Source organism: Scyliorhinus canicula, chromosome 13 (assembly GCF_902713615.1).
Source record: "Scyliorhinus canicula chromosome 13, sScyCan1.1, whole genome shotgun sequence".
Classification (NCBI taxonomy): domain Eukaryota; kingdom Metazoa; phylum Chordata; class Chondrichthyes; order Carcharhiniformes; family Scyliorhinidae; genus Scyliorhinus; species Scyliorhinus canicula.
In genome coordinates, this window is record NC_052158.1 from 60,597,144 (window position 1) to 60,614,203 (window position 17,060).

Here is a 17,060-nt window from a genome sequence, read left to right on the forward strand (position 1 = left end):
CCCTCCCTCTTATTATTCTCAAGCCTGGGTCTTGTAGCATGTCTACCTGGACTGCTTCATTAGCTGTGGAATTACAAAGGGAGCTGTGGAGGCCACCCTTACCAATGCTGTCATGAACAGACACTTCTGTGACAGATAGATTGGTGTCAGGTATGTTTTTTTCCTTTGCTGGTTGTCACACTACTTGCTGGAAGCCCAATCTGGTGATCATATATTTCAGGACTCGTCCAGTTCAGTCAGTAGTGGTGCTACCCAGCCACTCTTGATAATGGACATTGAAAGCCCCTTGACAGAATGCATTCTGTGCCTTTGCTACCCTCAATACCTCTTCCAAGTGGTGTTCAACATGGAGCAGTGTGGATTCATCAGCTGAGAATTAACAATAGTTCGTAATCAGTAGGAAGTTTACTTGCCTTGTTTGGGCTGAAGCCTTGAAGTTTTAGGACGCCGGAGTTAAGGTTCAGGACTGGCACTCTACGCTACTGACCTCTCCCATTTCCCAATTCTAACTTCACATTTCCCTCTCCTTTGCCCATCCTAACTTTGCATTCCGCTCGCCTTTCCCCACCCTAGCTTTTTATTTCTTCCTCTTTCCTCTCCTAACTTCTTCAGTCTTCTTCCCTATCTGAGAATAATTGGTTATCAAAAAATTGTCAAAAGAAGAATGAGAGCCTTTGGGTAAAATCATTCATGGTAATTACTTTCGTTAAGAAGAAATCAAGATTTTACACAGATTCTTTAAACCCCTTGGATTAAATGGGTGAATCTATAGAAGAGTAGTCAGGGTTCGGGGTAGTGACACCTTCCTCGATATTCTGTGGAAATGGGGGTCTACATTTAATGGGAAGCAACCGCCTAAAGGATTGAACAGATCGCAGGGGCTTTTTATATGCACTTAAATTGTGAACATTGTTTTTTTGGCTTACTACTGAAAGCTCCGTACAGCGATGTCTCTTCTACTTATATCTTCAAAGATTTCTGGATACCCCCTTGGAGATTGAGATATTGCTTTTGGAGTCAGAAAGGGTGTTGTATCCCCTGTGGCTAGACTTACAGAATTATTTTTGGACATTTGGCATCCTTTTTTGACTTCTATACTTATGACTATGGATGATGAAGGAAGAGTTGGTTAGATCGTGACTTTGACTTTTTAGTTTCCATAATCAGATTCAATGCTGTTGTAATTGCCAGACCTTCTTACTAAGATCTCTGTTGGACTCAACCTTGGCCAGGGCTTTCAATGGGTTCTCAATGTTTCCCATCTGTCCGTGTCCATGATGTGGATGGAGGGATCCTGAACCTTTTACAGGCGAGTTCTGTTATATCCATAACTGTTTATGCTAAATAGATTGCTCATGTGGTTGATGTTCTACTCCAAGAGGACTCTAGTATGTGATGTTAATTGCACCAACTGCAGTCCTCAGGTAGCTTTTGAAACATTCTCGCTTCCATGATTACTCAAGCAAATAGTTGCATTGGCAATGGAAAGGAAAGCAGGCTAAGAGTACAGCTCAGGAGGTTTCTCATGAATTACATGAAAATTCAATTTAGAATTGTTTTGGGCCAGGGTTTGGAGAACCCAAAGTGTATCATAGAGTTCACCTGACCCACAACTTTTAATAGATTGTGGTATGGGGAGCACACGGCCCACTCTACAGGTGTGGTACAGCAGAAATCGAAAAGTATTTTTAAAGCAAAACAATGTTTATTCTATGAACTCAAGTTAGCCTTTTTAAAACATACAATGAACATCTTAGCAACCATCAATTCAAATACAACCCCCAAAGAATACAACACTAAATAATCCTGAATAACTTCCCAAACAACATCCAGAAGACAAAAGAAAGACATTTTAACAGAAGCACATTAGGTTTACATTCACTACTGAGAACATTTATAATTCTGAATTCACCAACTGATCAAGAGATAGTCTTTTCATGGCAGAGAGAACAGCAGTACACCTGCTTAGTCTGGCTTCAGCTCCAACACTGAAAACAAAACCAAAAACTCACTCTATAGCAGTCTGCTCAAAAACGAAAGAAAAAAAGCTGACAGACAGCCAAGCTCCATCCACACTCTGACATCACTGATAAACACACATTTCTTAAAGGCACATTTCTTAAACACCCATTTCTTAAAGGTACTCTGACATGGCAGAATGTCAAATGGCTGTGCAGCAATAAGAAGACAAATTGTGGCACTGGCGTTGTTAATTAATAGCTGAATGGTAGTGAGTGTCTGCCCTTAGATCCACAATGGTTGAAATGATTAATGGTGATTTCAGAAGTCAGTGTAACCAGAGTGTCTGAAACCAGGGCCAAATCTGTGCACAGCAAATCCCCTCAAAGTGAGTTGGGTATCGCTAACTCAATGAACTGCTGATATAAAGTGTGAGGGGTACAGCATTACTTTAATTGGTTCTATCATATCTGGGGCACTACCTCATAATGGCCGCATTAGACTTCACTCCATGCAAATAAAGAGAAGAACGAAGAACTCGCATTTGTATAACACTGTTCACAACCACCAGATGTCTAAAATGTTTTACAGCCAATTAAGTACGTTTGAAGTGTCGCTATTATTATTATGTAGTCAAAAAATTGCAGCAAATTTGTAGACATAATATTGCTCAAATATATATTACGATCTGGTGCCAGACCCCAACACTTGCTAGGATACCGGAGAGGAACCCCAATCCCTTTTTTTTAAATTTGTAAAATTCTGAGGAAAGGCTACTTCGCTCCAGGAGTGATTCCATGCATACAAAGCGATATGGTGTATTAAAACAGACTTTATTATTAACGCAGTATTAAGCTACCTTAACGCCACAGAAATAAAGCTCAAAATTACCTGTTAAACAATGCTGAACAATAAAATTAAAGACTTTAACTCCTAACGTCCTCCCCCTGTGTGCGTGGGTTTCCTCCGGGTGCTCCGGTTTCCTCCCACAGTCCAAAGATGTGCGGGTTAGGTGGATTGGCCATGCTAAATTGCCCGTAGTGTCCTAATAAAAAGTAAGGTTAAGGGGGGGGTTGTTGTGTTACGGGTATAGGTGGATACGTGGGTTTGAGTAGGGTGATCATGGCTCGGCACAACATTGAGGGCCAAAGGGCCTGTTCTGTGCTGTACTGTTCTATTCTATAACTGCTACGTTCTTTATCTCCAATGAAGCAAAACCAATCACCAGGTCAAAAACCACTTTGAAATAAAGTTAGCAAACACAGGGATTACTTACCTATCTTTGGGGAGAAGGTGCAGACTCCGCACAGCCAGCAGGGAATCGAACCTGGAGCCCTGGCGCTGTGAAGCAACAGTGTTAACCACTGTGCTACCGTGGCGCTCATGCTACATTTTCTCTCTCTCTCTCTCTCTCTCTGATTAAATTTTGTTTATTGTCATGTGTACCAAGGTACAGTGAAAAGTATTTTTCTGTGAGCTGCTCAACAAATCATTAAGTACATGAAAAGAAAAGGAAATAAAAGAAAATACATAATGGGGCAACACAAGGTACACAATGTAACTGCATAACACTGGCATCGGGTGAAGCATACAGGGATGTAGTGTTAATGAGGTCAGTCCATAAGAAGCTCATTTAGGAGTTTGGTAAGAGCGGGGAAGAAGCTGTTTTTGAGTCTGTTCGTGCGTGTTCTCAGACTTTTGTATCTCCTGCCCGATGGAAGAAGTTGGAAGAGTGATTAAGCCGGGTGGGAGGGGTCTTTGATTATGCTGCCCGCTTTCCCCAGGCAGCAGGAGGTGTAGATGGAGTCAATGGATGAGAGGCAGGTGTGTGTGATGGACTGAGCGGTGTTCACGACTCTCTGAAGTTTCTTGCGGTCTTGGCTGAGCAATTGCCTTACCAGGCTGTGATGCAGCCAAATAGGATGCTTTCTATGGCGTATCTGTAAAAGGTGGTCAGAGTTAATGTGGCTGGGGCAGAGTTAATGTAAAGGGGCTGGTTTAGCATACTGGACTAAATCGCTGGCTTTTAACGCAGACCAAGGCAGGCCTTTCAATTCCCGTACCAGCCTCCCCGAACAGGCGCCGGAGTGTGGCGACTAGGGGCGTTTCGCAGTAACTTCAGTTGAAGCCTACTTGTGACAATAAGCGATTTTCATGTGGACATGCCGAATTTCCTTAGTTTCCTGAGGAAGTATAGGCACTGTTGTGCTTTCTTGGTCATAGTGTCGATGTGGGTGGACCAGGTCAGATTTTTGTAGATGTGTACCCCTAGGAATTTGAAGCTGTCAATCATCTCCACCTCAGCCTGTTGATGCTGACAGGGGTGTGTACAGTACTTTGCTTCCTGAATAACTCCTCAATAACCAGCTCTTTAGTTTTGCTGGCATTGAGGTATCCCTCAATGTCGCTGCACCACTCTACTAGGTTCTCTATCTCCCTCCTGTATTCTAACTCGTCGTTATTCACGATCCGGCCAACTATGGTCATATCGTCAGCAAACCTGTAGATGGAGTGAGACATCATCTTTATCTCACTCAAATCCCGTGACCTAATTACTTAAGTTTAAGCATAATCCATGCAGTTCAACCACCATGTTGCGCCCAATACAGGGCGCAATGGGTGAATGCCACAAGAGCCTCAGGTCGGGCTCCGTGCCAGGGGCTGGGCCAATTGTAAGTCACCCAACTCGCTCCGCCTGGCGTGATCAGACAGGAAGCAAGAAGCTGTAATAAATGGGTCTTTTTCCGATTGGCAAGCAGTGACCAGTGTAGTACCGCAGGGATCTGTGCTAGGACCCCAACTGTTCACATTATATATCAATGATTTGGACATGGAAATTAAATGTATTATCTCCAGATTTGCAGATGGTACAAAGTTGGGTGGGAGGATGAGCTGTGAGGAGGATGCAGAGATGCTTCAGCAGAATTTGGACTGGCTGAGTGAGTGGACATATGCATGGCAGGTGCAGTATAATGGGATCAATATGGGGTTATCCGCTGTTATGTGATGGGTTAAGAGACATTTCAATTAGTTGTCTCATTTATGTTAAGTATCCAATAATTGACACTGATATGTAAAGGGGCTTCAGGTGGCCTTTGTGTCAGGTAATGTGATATTAGAGTTTAGTGCAGAATCTTAAATTGTAAATTAAAGGTGTTTGTGGAAAAGGAGCAGAACCTTTGACTCTTTATACAACAGCAGCTAAACGTCTAACAAATGGTAGCAGAGGACGGTTGCTGTGCAAATGTGAAGGGTTGAAAGATACAACTTTTCCAGACGAAACCAAGGAGGGAGTGAGAAGAAAAAAAACCCAAAGATATATAGAACATAGAACAGTACAGCACAGAACAGGCCCTTCGGCCCTCAATGTTGTGCCGAGCCATGATCACCCTACTCAAACCTACATATCCACCCTATACCCGTAACCCAACAAGCCCCCCCTTAACCTTACTTTTATTAGGACACTACGGGCAATTTAGCATGGCCAATCCACCTAACCCGCACATCTTTGGACTGTGGGAGGAAACCGGAGCACCCGGAGGAAACCCACGCACACAGGGGGAGGACGTGCAGACTCCACACAGACAGTGACCCAGGCGGGAATCGAACCTGGGACCCTGGAGCTGTGAAGCATTTATGCTAACCACCATGCTACCCTGCTATATGGCTGAACGTGGGATAAAGATGTCTGAATATAACTACCCCCCCTTATGTTCTGAAAGGGGATCGTACGACCAATGGAGAAGTGCAGTAGTTATGTGGACTAAGGTAACTGCAATCTCCCTCTCTCTCTCTCTATCTCAAACAAAGACAAGGCAGCTGGGAGGAAGGGGAGCCTTGAGGAAGATCTGCTGATGCCCCCATCCAATGAAGCCCGGGGCCAACGCAACGTCGCCCCCCCCTCTGCACGCCGCTGCCCCCTACCCCCCTACCCCCCTATCCCTACCCCGACCCCCCCTACCCCCTACCCCTACCCCTCCTACCTCTACCCGCACCCCTACCCCCACCCCTACCCCTACCCCCACACCCCCTACCTCTACCCCCACCCCTACCCCACCCCCCACCCCTACCCCCCCACCTCTACCCCCCTAACCCCCCACCCCCCACCTCTACCCTTACCCCCCCTACCCCCCCCCCCCCCCCGCACTCGATGTAGGTAACTGAACGGCGTCAACCATCATCCGGGCCGGTGAATAAAAAAGCTTAAAAAAACAATGGCATCCTGCCGGCGCCGTTATCCGAGGCGGCCGGCGGGATTTGAAGAACGCCGTTTTATGGCGGGTGGGAGAATTTTTAACATGGCGGGAGCGGCAATATCGGCGCCGCCGGCCGATTCTCCGACCCTGCGTGGGGTTGGAGAATTTCGCCCAAGGATACCTTATTCGATCAGATGAGAGAAACTTTAAAAAAGTTTCTGGGGAAACATTCAATTCCGATGGCTCTGATGAGCCTGCAATAAAGCAGAATATGGAAGATACACTACTAACAGGATGGCGAAATCGTACGGCAAACACGTTCCAAGACTATAGAAGGAGATCGGGACCCGGAAATTATGAAGGCAGAAACCCAGTAAGTAACTACAATAGGAAGATGAATCCCAGAAATGCACAGGGCATGATAAATCAATGTTTTCTATGTGACTCTCAATACCATTATGCTTTCAACTGTCCAAGACGTTATAATAGAGTGTTTGAAGAGTCAGAAGAGGAAAAAGATAGTGACCAGAAAGAAGGCATTGTCCTATTAACAAGCAGTTTTACGCCGGTAATGAGGGTGTTGGTTGCAGAATCCTTCAATTGTGCTGCATTGGACAGTGGCTGCACATCTACGGTGTGTGGAATTGACTGGTTAAAATGTTACCTGGACTCCTTGAATACTGAAAATCGTAACAAGGTTAAGGAATTTGAAAGTTCCACAAGTTTCAGGTTTGGGGATGATAATACTCTGAAGTCGCTGAAAAGAGTGGTGATCCCTTGCAATATTGCCGGAGCGAATCATTTCATTAGCACGGATGTTGTATCAAGTGAGATACCTTTGCCTCTGAGCAGACTGTCGATGACGAAAGCACACATGAAACCGATATGGAACAGGATAAGGCAACAGATTTTGGAAAGACGCTGGACTTGACAAATTAGACAGTCGGGACACTATTGTATTCCATTTCTGACAAATAATATTTTAAGTACAGTTGTTAAGGATGTGTTAATGGCAGTTGAAAATGGGACTTTTGGGCAGCACGGTGGCGCAGTGGGTTAGCCCTGTTGCCTCACGGCGCCCAGGTCCCAGGTTCGAATCCCGGCTCTGGGTCACAGTCTGTGTGGAGTTTGCACATTCTCCCCGTGTTTGCGTGGGTTTCGCCCCCACAACCCAAAGATGTGCAGAGTAGGTGGATTGGCCTCACTAAATTGCCCCTTAATTGGAAAAATGAATTGGGTATTCTAAATTTATAAAAAAAAAAGAAAATGGGACTTTAGCTGATAAAAAGCTTGTTGTATTAAAACTGCATAGGCAATTTGCGCATCCGTCTCCTCGGAGGCTGAAAAATGTATTAAAAGATGCAGGGGTAAGGGATGAAGACTACACTAAGCTAATAGAACAGATTAGTGATCGCTGTGAAGTTTGTAGGAAGTACAGAAGGCCAACAGCACGACCGATAGTAACCCTACCTTTGGCCAGGAATTTTAACAACATTGTTGCCATGGATCTTAAGATCTGGGATAAAGCTAATAATTTATTTATTTTGCATTTTGTAGATTTAGCAACCAGATTTAGTCAATCACCAATTGTACGAAGTAAAGAAAAGAGAATAATTCTGGATCAAATCGTGGAAAAATAGATAGGGACAGGAATGGGCTCACCGACAAAATTCCTTACGGACAATGGGGAAGAATTTACTGATGATGAGTTTAGGGATATGTGTGAAAACGTGAATATCACAGTTCTGAATACGGCTGCAGAAAGTTCTTTTAGTAATTGTGTGTGTGAAATAAACCATGCGGTAATAGATGACATGCTCTGGAACATTTCGGTAGATAGACCAAACTGCAAGCTAAATTCAGCTTTAGCATGGGCGATACATGCAAAGAATTCATTGCAGATGGTTGAGGGCTATAGTCCCTATCAATTAGTGTTTGGTAGAAATCCTAAAATTCCGTCCATTTTGGATGACCAGCCTCCAGCTTGGGAAGGGACTACAATTAGCTTTGCCTTTGCTGAGCATGTAAATGCATTACATGGCAGTCTCTGAAAGAATTCTCAGCCATCAAATACCGTTTTTCAGCAAGGAGACATAGTATACTCTAAGAGAGACAATCTTAATGAATGGAAAGGCCCAGGGAAGATCATAGGCATAGATGGAAAAATAGTTATTTTGCAACATGGCAATCAAACTGTTAGAGTACATTCATCAAGAATAATGGGTACAGATTACACATTTTCATATGTAGATAGGGTAGACAGACTTGATGAGGAACCAGGGTCACCTGGTATGCACGTGTTACAGAACTATGAGAACCAGTTAACTGATATTGACAAGGTTTCTGTCGAGGAACAGAACACTTCTGATGATTTAGAACAGGCCATTGTTCCGAAAGGACAACTGCCAAACGTTGGTACAAAAGTGACATACTTGCCTGATGGGTCTAGTCAATGGCAGGATGCAGCTGTTATTAGTAGAGCAGGGAAGGTCACTGGAAAGTATAAACGTTGGTTGAATGTACAGCATTCAGGGGAGAGAGTCAAGACAATGGATTGGGAACACGAAGTTCAAAAATGGAGGGCACGGAAACACAGTGCCAGTTCAGATAGTCCAATGGATAGTGAACTGGTCCGCAGGAAAAGGTTGAGAACTACTGAAAGGACATCCCACAGCAGAAGGGAAAAGATCAAGCAGTAGCCGTACAGAATACGATACCAGGCGGGAAAGAGGACGTAGTTTATCAAGGTCTCGGAACATGAGTAAGACTAATAGGAGTAGAAGCCCACATGCATGTGAGATTTTGGTAGCTTCCAAACAGCAAGAACTGCATAGTTGGAGTGAATTTGGGGTATTCACGGAAATACCAGATAGGGGACAAAGAGCTCAATCCCACAGATGGATTTGCAGGGAAAAGATTCTTTCGGATGGAACTTTTAAGGCAAAGGCCAAGCTTGTGGTGAGGGGATTTGAAGAAAACTTAGATCAGGATTTAAGGGTAGATTCACCTACAGCAGGAAAGGTTATTTTAAAGGTCTTCTTGGCTCTAATAGCCACGAAGGCATGTGAATGCAAATCTATAGATATAAAAGCTGTCTTTTTTTTACATAGAACATAGATCATACAGTGCAGAAGGAGATCATTCGGCCCATCGAGTCTGCACAGATCCACATTACACCCGATCCCCGTAACCCAATAACCCCATCTCACCTTTTTGGACACTATGGGCAATTTAGCATGGCTAATCCACCTAACCAGCACGTCTTTGGACTGTGGGAGGAAAACGGAGCACCCCGAGGAAACCCACGCAGACACGGGGAGAATGTGCAAACTCAGCACAGACAGTGACCCTGCCTTCTTACAGGGGCATCAGCTCCTGAGAGACATTTTTCTCCATCCTCCTTAAGAGGCAGCTAACACAGAAGGGGTACTCTGGAAGTTGAACAAATGTGTATATGGATTAAATGATGTGTCTAGAGTCTGGTATTTTTCGGTAAGGTCAGTTTTGTTAAAGTTAGGCTCTTGCCAGTTGAAAGCAGATCCGGCAATGTTTTACTGGCACTATAAAGGAAATTGTTCTGGCATCTTTATGATGCATGTCTATGATTTTTTGTGGGGTGGGACTAGTGATTTCGAAGCTATTGTAATCTCTGGTTGGAGGAAAGAATCCAGGGTTGGAAATCAGGCTTCCGGTGCATTTAAATATATTGGACTGGAAATCGGAAAGGCTAAGTTAGGGGCAACTTTACGTCAGCAATCTTATTTGGAAAGCATCAGTCCAATAGCAATTAGCCATGGCCAGGTTTCACAAAAAGATGCAATGGTTTCAAAGATGGAAAAAGAGCAACTGCAAAGTTTAATTGGGCAACTGAATTGGTTAGTTAGACAGACTAGACCGGACGTGAGTTTTGATGTCTTAGAGTTGAGTACAAAAATGAATGATTCCAAAGTGGAAGACATAATCAGAGCAAATAAAGCATTGGCCAAACTGAAAATGCTGGAGTGTGCTTTGAGGTTCACGGTTTTAGGTGATTATCATAGAATTTACAGTGCAGAAGGAGGCCAATCGGCCCATCAAGTCTGTACCAGCTCTTGGAGAGAGCACCCTACACAAGGTCAACACCTCCACCCTATCCCCATAACCCAGTAACCCCACCCAACACTAAGGGCAATATTGGACACTAAGGGCAATTTATCATGGCCAATCCACCTAACCTGCACATCTTTGGACTGTGGGAGGAAACCGGAGCACCCGGAGGAAACCCACGCACACACGGGGAAGATGTGCAGACTCCGCACAGATAGTGACCCAAGCCGGAATGGAACCTGGGACCCTGGAGCTGTGAAGCAATTGTGCTATCCCCTATGCTACCATGATCTTAGGCACTTGAAACTCATAGTTTATAGAGATGCGTCCTATGCAAATTTATGTGATGGGATTTCAAGCGCAGGAGATTTTATTATTTTTCTTTTGGGGAACAATGGTAAATATTGCCCTCTTGTGTGGGAAACAAAGAAAATAAGGAGAGTGGTCAAAAGCACTTTGGCTGCTGAGACATTAAGCCTTCTAGAGGCGGTGGATATGGCCTTTATATATCTCAGATAGTGACAGAAATTTTGGGATTAGGGGATTTGGGTAATATACCTGTTGAATGTCTCTGACAATAAATCCCTGTGGGAAAATATGTACTCTACAAGAAGTGTCAATAAAAAAAGGCTAAGGAAAGACATTGCAAGTTTGAAGCAGATGTTGGACAGAGGGGAAATAGCAAAAATTAAATGGGTCGACAGTAGCTATCAATTGTCAGACTGTTTTACAAAAAGAAGGGCTAGCTCACAGAAACCTTTGGATATTGTTAATGAAGGGTGCCTGTTTCTGTGTTTTTTTTCCCAAAAGAGAAAAAAAGGGGGGAAATTGCGTGTTTTTGAGTTTCTTGTAATTTTGTTTTCACCTAATTTTTTTGTATCCAAGGAAGGGGAGTCTGTTAAGTAATGGGTTAAGAGACATTCCAATTGGTTGTCTCATTTATGTTAAGTATCCAATAATTGACACTGATATGTAAAGGGGCTTTGTGTCAAGTGATGTGATGTTAGAGTTTTGTGCAGAGTCTGTTGTAGTAAATTAAAGGTGTTTGTGGCAAAGGAGCAGAACCTTAGACATTTTATACAACAGCAGCTAAACGTCTAATATCCGCTTTGGTAGCAAAAATCGAAAATCAGATTATTATTTGAATGGGTGCAAATTGAGAGAGTTAGATACTCTGTGAGACCTTGGTGTTCTCGTGCATCAGTCACTGAAAGTAAGCACGTAGGTACAACAGGCAGTAAAGAAGGCAAATGGTGCTTGCTTTCATAGCGAGAGGATTTGAGTACAGAAATAGGGATGTTTTACTGCGTTAGTGAGGCCACATCTGGAGTATTGTTTGGTGTCCTTTTCTGAGGAAGGATGTTCTTGCTATGGAGGGAATGCAGCAAAGGTTTACCAGGCTGATTCTTGGGATGGCGTTACTGTCATATGAGGAGAGACTAAGTCGGTTAGGATTATATTTATTGGAGTTTAGAAGAGTGAGAGGGATCTCATAGAAATTTACAAAATTCTATCAGGATTAGACAGGGTAGATTCAGAAAGAATATTCCCAATGGTGGAGGTCTCCAGAACTAGGGGGGTCATAGTTTGAGGATAAGGGGTAAACCTTTTAGGACTGAGTTGAGGAGCAATTTCTTCACTCAGAGAGTGGTGAATCTGTGGAATTCACTAGCACAAAATGTAGTTGTGGCTAAAACATTGTGTAATTTCAAGAAGGAATTAGATACAGCTCTTGGAGCTAAACGGATCAAGAGGACATGGGGGGAAGACAGGATCAGGGTATTGAACATGATGATCAGTCATGATCATAATGAATGGCGGGGCATGCTCGAAGGGCCGAATAGTTGCCCGTTTTCTTTTTTTTTACAATGTATTTTATTCTAATCTCAAACCAATAATAATTGCTGAGAACATTCACGCATTACTATTAATATACACCGTTTGTATAATTTTTCACCCTTTTATATCCCCCTCTCTCTTCCCGCCCGTCGCTGGTAATAAACAGTTCTTTAAACATGGATAGGAACAGATACAGTCACATGCAGAACCATTCCTTCGACGCCCTGAGGGTAATCTTCTCCAGGCTCAGAAATTCCTGCACATCCTCCATCCACGCTGCCACCCCCGGCGGCATTGCCGGCTGCCAATTCAGCAAATTTCTTCGTCATGCAATCAGAGAGACGAAGGCCACCATATTGGCCCTCTCCCCACTCCTCTTCCCTCCCCCTCCCCCGCAGCTCCGGCATTTCCGACAACGAATAACGGCACCTAGGGGCATTAACCCAACCCAAACCGCAAAACCTGAAACACTCCCCTCCAAATTCCCTCCAATTTCTCACATCGCTAGATCATATGGGTATGGTTTGCCGGCCACCTCCCACACTTCCCACAGCAATCTTCCACCCCCGGGAAGAATCCAGTTATCTGGGCCCGTGTCATATGCACCCTGTGCACCACCCTAAATTGAATGAGACTCATCCTCGTGCATGAGGAGGTTGCGCTAATCCCCAATCCGAGCTCGATCCCCATGCCAGGGCTTTGAGCTCATCTACAACACCCCCATTCTCCCTACTCGGAGAGATAATCGTGGCACAGGGTGGTTAGAACGGCTGCCTCACAGCACCAGGGCCCCGGGTTCAATTCAGGACAGCTGGGGTAGGGACAGCAGGTGTTTCATCTCTGAAGGACATTAATTAAATCATTGGGTCTGAATTAAAATTTGCAATTGGCCAAGGTGGGATTTGAACTTGCATTCTTTGGATCATGGCTAATATAATCACTACCATACCACACTTGATAAACCGAACATACCTTCCCACTAGCATCAGGCTGGAAAATTCCACCCAATCTGGAAAAAAAGGCATTAACCCATACTCCATTGTTTGTTTTTAACCTTAATGTAGCCCCACAAGTTAGGAGTTCCATGGCCAGTCTTCAGGAAGAGAATTTCATGCTGCAGGAGGAACTGTCCCGCATGGAGGATCTGTTGGCACAGAGCCATGCCGAACGCGACGAGCTAGCTATCAAGTTCAATGCCGTCAGTGAGCGGGTAAGGAAGGGCATTGATACAATATTCAAATAAAACCCATGGAATTGAACTATAAATGTTGCATCTTTTAAGAACTGATTTACGAATATACGAACGTACGAAATAGGAGCAGGAGTAGGCCATTCGGCCCCTCGAGTCTGCTCCGTCATTCATCAAGATCATGCTTTATCTACTTGTGTTTTGAATCTGATGTTCGCATCTACTCCTGATAGTCTTTGATCTCCTTGCCTAACAGGAATCTACGTATCTCTGCCTTGAAAGGTATTCAATGACCCCGCCTCCACTGCCTTCTAGGTAAAGAGTTCTAAAGTGGGACAGCCCTCTCAGGGAAAACCTTCCTCCTCATCTCTGTCTCAAAAGGGTGACCCCTAATTTTAAAACAGTGCCCCCTAGTTCTGGATTCCCCCACAAGAGGAAACGTCCTTTCCACGATCACCTTTTCAAGACCATTTAGGATCTTATACGTGTCAGTCAAGTTGCCCCTCACTCTTCTAAACTCCAGTGGAAACAATCCTGTTTGAATTAACTGTTGCAAGCCAACAAACAGCAAATGAACACGAGGGTATGCGCCTAACCCTAACCCTAGCTATATGGGATGACTGCAAACTGTTTTGATGATTTGTTAGATATTTGAAATGCTATACCTGACGTAGGAGGTACTGTGCCTTCTGTTGTAAGTATTGTGTCTGCTGCAGTGAGTGTTCATGAAAACATAAAATGGTTACAGCACTGAGGGAGGTTATTCAGCCTGTTGTGTCCATACTGGCTCTTTACAACAGCAACTTAGCTGGATCTACTCCCTCCACTCCCTTGCCCTTTTCTAGTAGTCCTGCAAATCTTAATTTCCTGGTGCTTGTTCAATTCCCTTTAGAAAGCCACCATTGAATCAGCCTCCACCACTGAAAAGCGATGCATTTCAAATTTTAACTACTTATTATGAAAAGAAGCTTTTCCTCATGTCACCATTGCTTTAAAAAAAACATTTAGAGTACCCAATTTATTTTTTTCAATTAAGGGGCAATTCAGCGTGGCCAATCCCCCTAACCTGCACATCTTTGGGTTGTGGGGGTGAAACCCACGCAGGCACGAGGAGAATGTGCAAACTCTACACAAACAGTGAGCCAGGGCCGGGATTCAAACCTGGGTCCTCAGCGCCGTTCGCAGCAGTGCTAACCACTGTGCCATGTGCCGCACCCCCCCCCCCCCCCCCCCCATTGCTTCTTTTGAAAATCACTTTAAATTGGTGTCCTTTGATTCTCAACCCTTCCACCAATGAGAAGAGTTTTTCTCCATCTAAACTGGCTAGACACCTAGGACTAAACTGACAAGTCCCCTGGATCTGAAGGCCTGTGTTCTCGAGTCTTAGAAGAAATGGTTGTGGAGTTAGTTGATGGTCCTTACCAGGCCACGGAGGTTTCCATCCTCTGCTTTTGAAATTGAGTGGTTAAAAAGTCTATTAAAAGTGCTGTAGACCATTGGGCCGGGAGCACAGGCTCCGGGTCCCCCGGTATCGCGCCTCCAACTGCACTCTCCAAAGCCTCACTGTCTGTCTGCTGCCGTCCCCCCCCCCCCCCCCCCCCCATTATTCTTTGTTGGACGCAAATCGGACTGCTAAAACGTTTTGCCGACACCTTCACTGACTGGACTCCGGTCTTCGAGATTGCGTTGGAAAGCCCGATTGGGACTTTTCGGTAAAAAGAAATTCCCCATGCGGGAGCCACCAAGCCCACGGCCGTCTACTGCATGACCGCCACCGGAAGCTTCTCTTTATTTTTTGTACTCTCTCTCATTATAAACTAAGAATCTGACTGGTGGATTAATCTGTCCCATTACCTTTAACAATTTGTGCATATAAGCCCCCAGGTCCATCTGTAGAATTTAGTCCTTTATTATACAATGTCCCTCTTCATTTTTCCTACCAAAATGAATCACTTCACACTTGTCAGCATTGAATATTACCTGTCTCATGACTACCATTCCACTAGCCTGTCTATATCTGTCCTCCTCGCAACTCACAATACTGCGGAGTTTTGTGCCATCTGCAAATTTTGAAATTATTGCACACAAGTAGAGGTCATTAATATATATCAAGGAAAGCAGGAATCCAATTCTGACCTTCACTGCATCCCTTCCTCCAGTCCAAAAAACAACCATTCTCTGTTTCCTGTTGCTCAGCCCACTCCTCCAATGAATTATTTTTACTGTAGATTACACTTTGTCCTTTTCCTTAGCCAACCCCTAACATGTAATGATGTGGAGATGCCGACGTTGGACTGGGGTGAGCACAGTAAGAAGTCTAACAACACCAGGTTAAAGTCCAACAGGTTTGTTTCAAACACGAGCTTTCGGGAGCACTGCTCCTTCCTCAGGCTCCTTCCTCACCTGAGGCAGGAGCAGTGCTCCGAAAGCTCGTGTTTGAAACAAACCTGTTGGACTTTAACCTGGTGTTGTTAGACTTCTTACTGTGCTAACATGTAATCATCACTGTTCCTTAACTAAAAGCAAAATTCTGCCAATGCTGGAAACCTGAAACAAAAAGAGAAAATCCTGGATAAACTCAGCAGGTCGGGCAACATCTGTGGGGAGGGAAATAGAGTTAATATTTTGTGTCTGTGTGACTTCAGTGCTCAAGCGAGGGGGAAAGGTGAAGGATTTTATAATGTACAAAGGAGGGTGGAGCCGCTGCACAATGACAGGTGGGAACTAGGAGAGATTGCAACAAAGATGTGTAGCGTTTCACTGTTTCTTAACTGTTCCCCCAGTGACACTTGATTCAATTCACTCACCTCAGAACCAGGTCCAGCAGTGCCTTCTTCCTTGTTGGATTAAATCAAGAAAATCATGTAAACACATTACAGAAATCCTTCCCCCCCTCTCTCTGACCTTTTAAACTATTCACATCACAGTCTATGTTCGGATAATAAAAGTTCTTCATTATCACTATTTAGTTATGTAACATCAGCAGTAGTCAGTGATGTAACGATCATAGTAGGCCAGTATTTATTGCTCATCACTAAGTGCCCTCAAGAAGGTGGTGATGAGCTGCTTTATTGAACCGCTGGAGTCCCTGGGGTGTAGGTACACCCATAGGGCCGTAAGGGAGGGAATGCCATGATCTTGACCTAGTGATAGTGAAGGAATGGCGATATTTCCAATTTAGGATGGTGAGTGGCATCGAGGGGGACCTCCAGGTGGTGGTGGTCCCAGGTATCTGCTGCACTTGTCCTTCTAGATGGTAGTAATCATGGATTTAAACCAGCACATCCTCTGGATTCTGTTTGAATTAAAGGCTTCTTACAGGCTGCTGCCTTAAAGTGAGATGTCCATCAATCATCCATAGATCAAAAGTGCAACAGCAAAATAAAAGAAAGGGAAATAAGGGAAGAAACGAGGAATAAACAGGAAGGACCCTTACAGCTAATGTCCCCACTTCTGATCTGATGAGTTTTACTGAGTATTTAAAGTGAAACCATCTTCCTTTATGCTGGGGATGAATTCAGCCAGTGAGAGTTATCCCCCAATTCCCATTGGCCCCAGTTTTGCTCGGGCTCCTTGACTTCACTCTCGGTCAAATGCAGCCTTGATGTCAAGCGCAGTTACTTACTCTTACCTCTTGTGTTCAGCCCTTTTATCGTGGATGCTGTACTCACTAGAGTGGATGCTGTGCCTGTTGTTGCTGCCATTCCTGCTGCAGTGTGTACTATATTTGTGGCTATAAGTTATAGGGAGGCAGTGGTGTAGTCGTATTGTTGCTGGATGAGTGATACGTA

General features: G+C 44.3%; 1 protein-coding gene across 1 annotated transcript in view; it reads left to right on the forward strand.

Annotated features, from left to right (window-relative positions):
- crocc2 (ciliary rootlet coiled-coil, rootletin family member 2) overlaps positions 1 to 17,060 on the forward strand; it is a 328,062-nt gene that overhangs the window by 13,457 nt on the left and 297,545 nt on the right. The window contains exon 3 of the mRNA XM_038817133.1: positions 13,145 to 13,290. Within this exon, the coding sequence (XP_038673061.1) occupies positions 13,145 to 13,290 (146 nt within the window). The remainder of the gene's footprint in view (positions 1 to 13,144; positions 13,291 to 17,060) is intronic.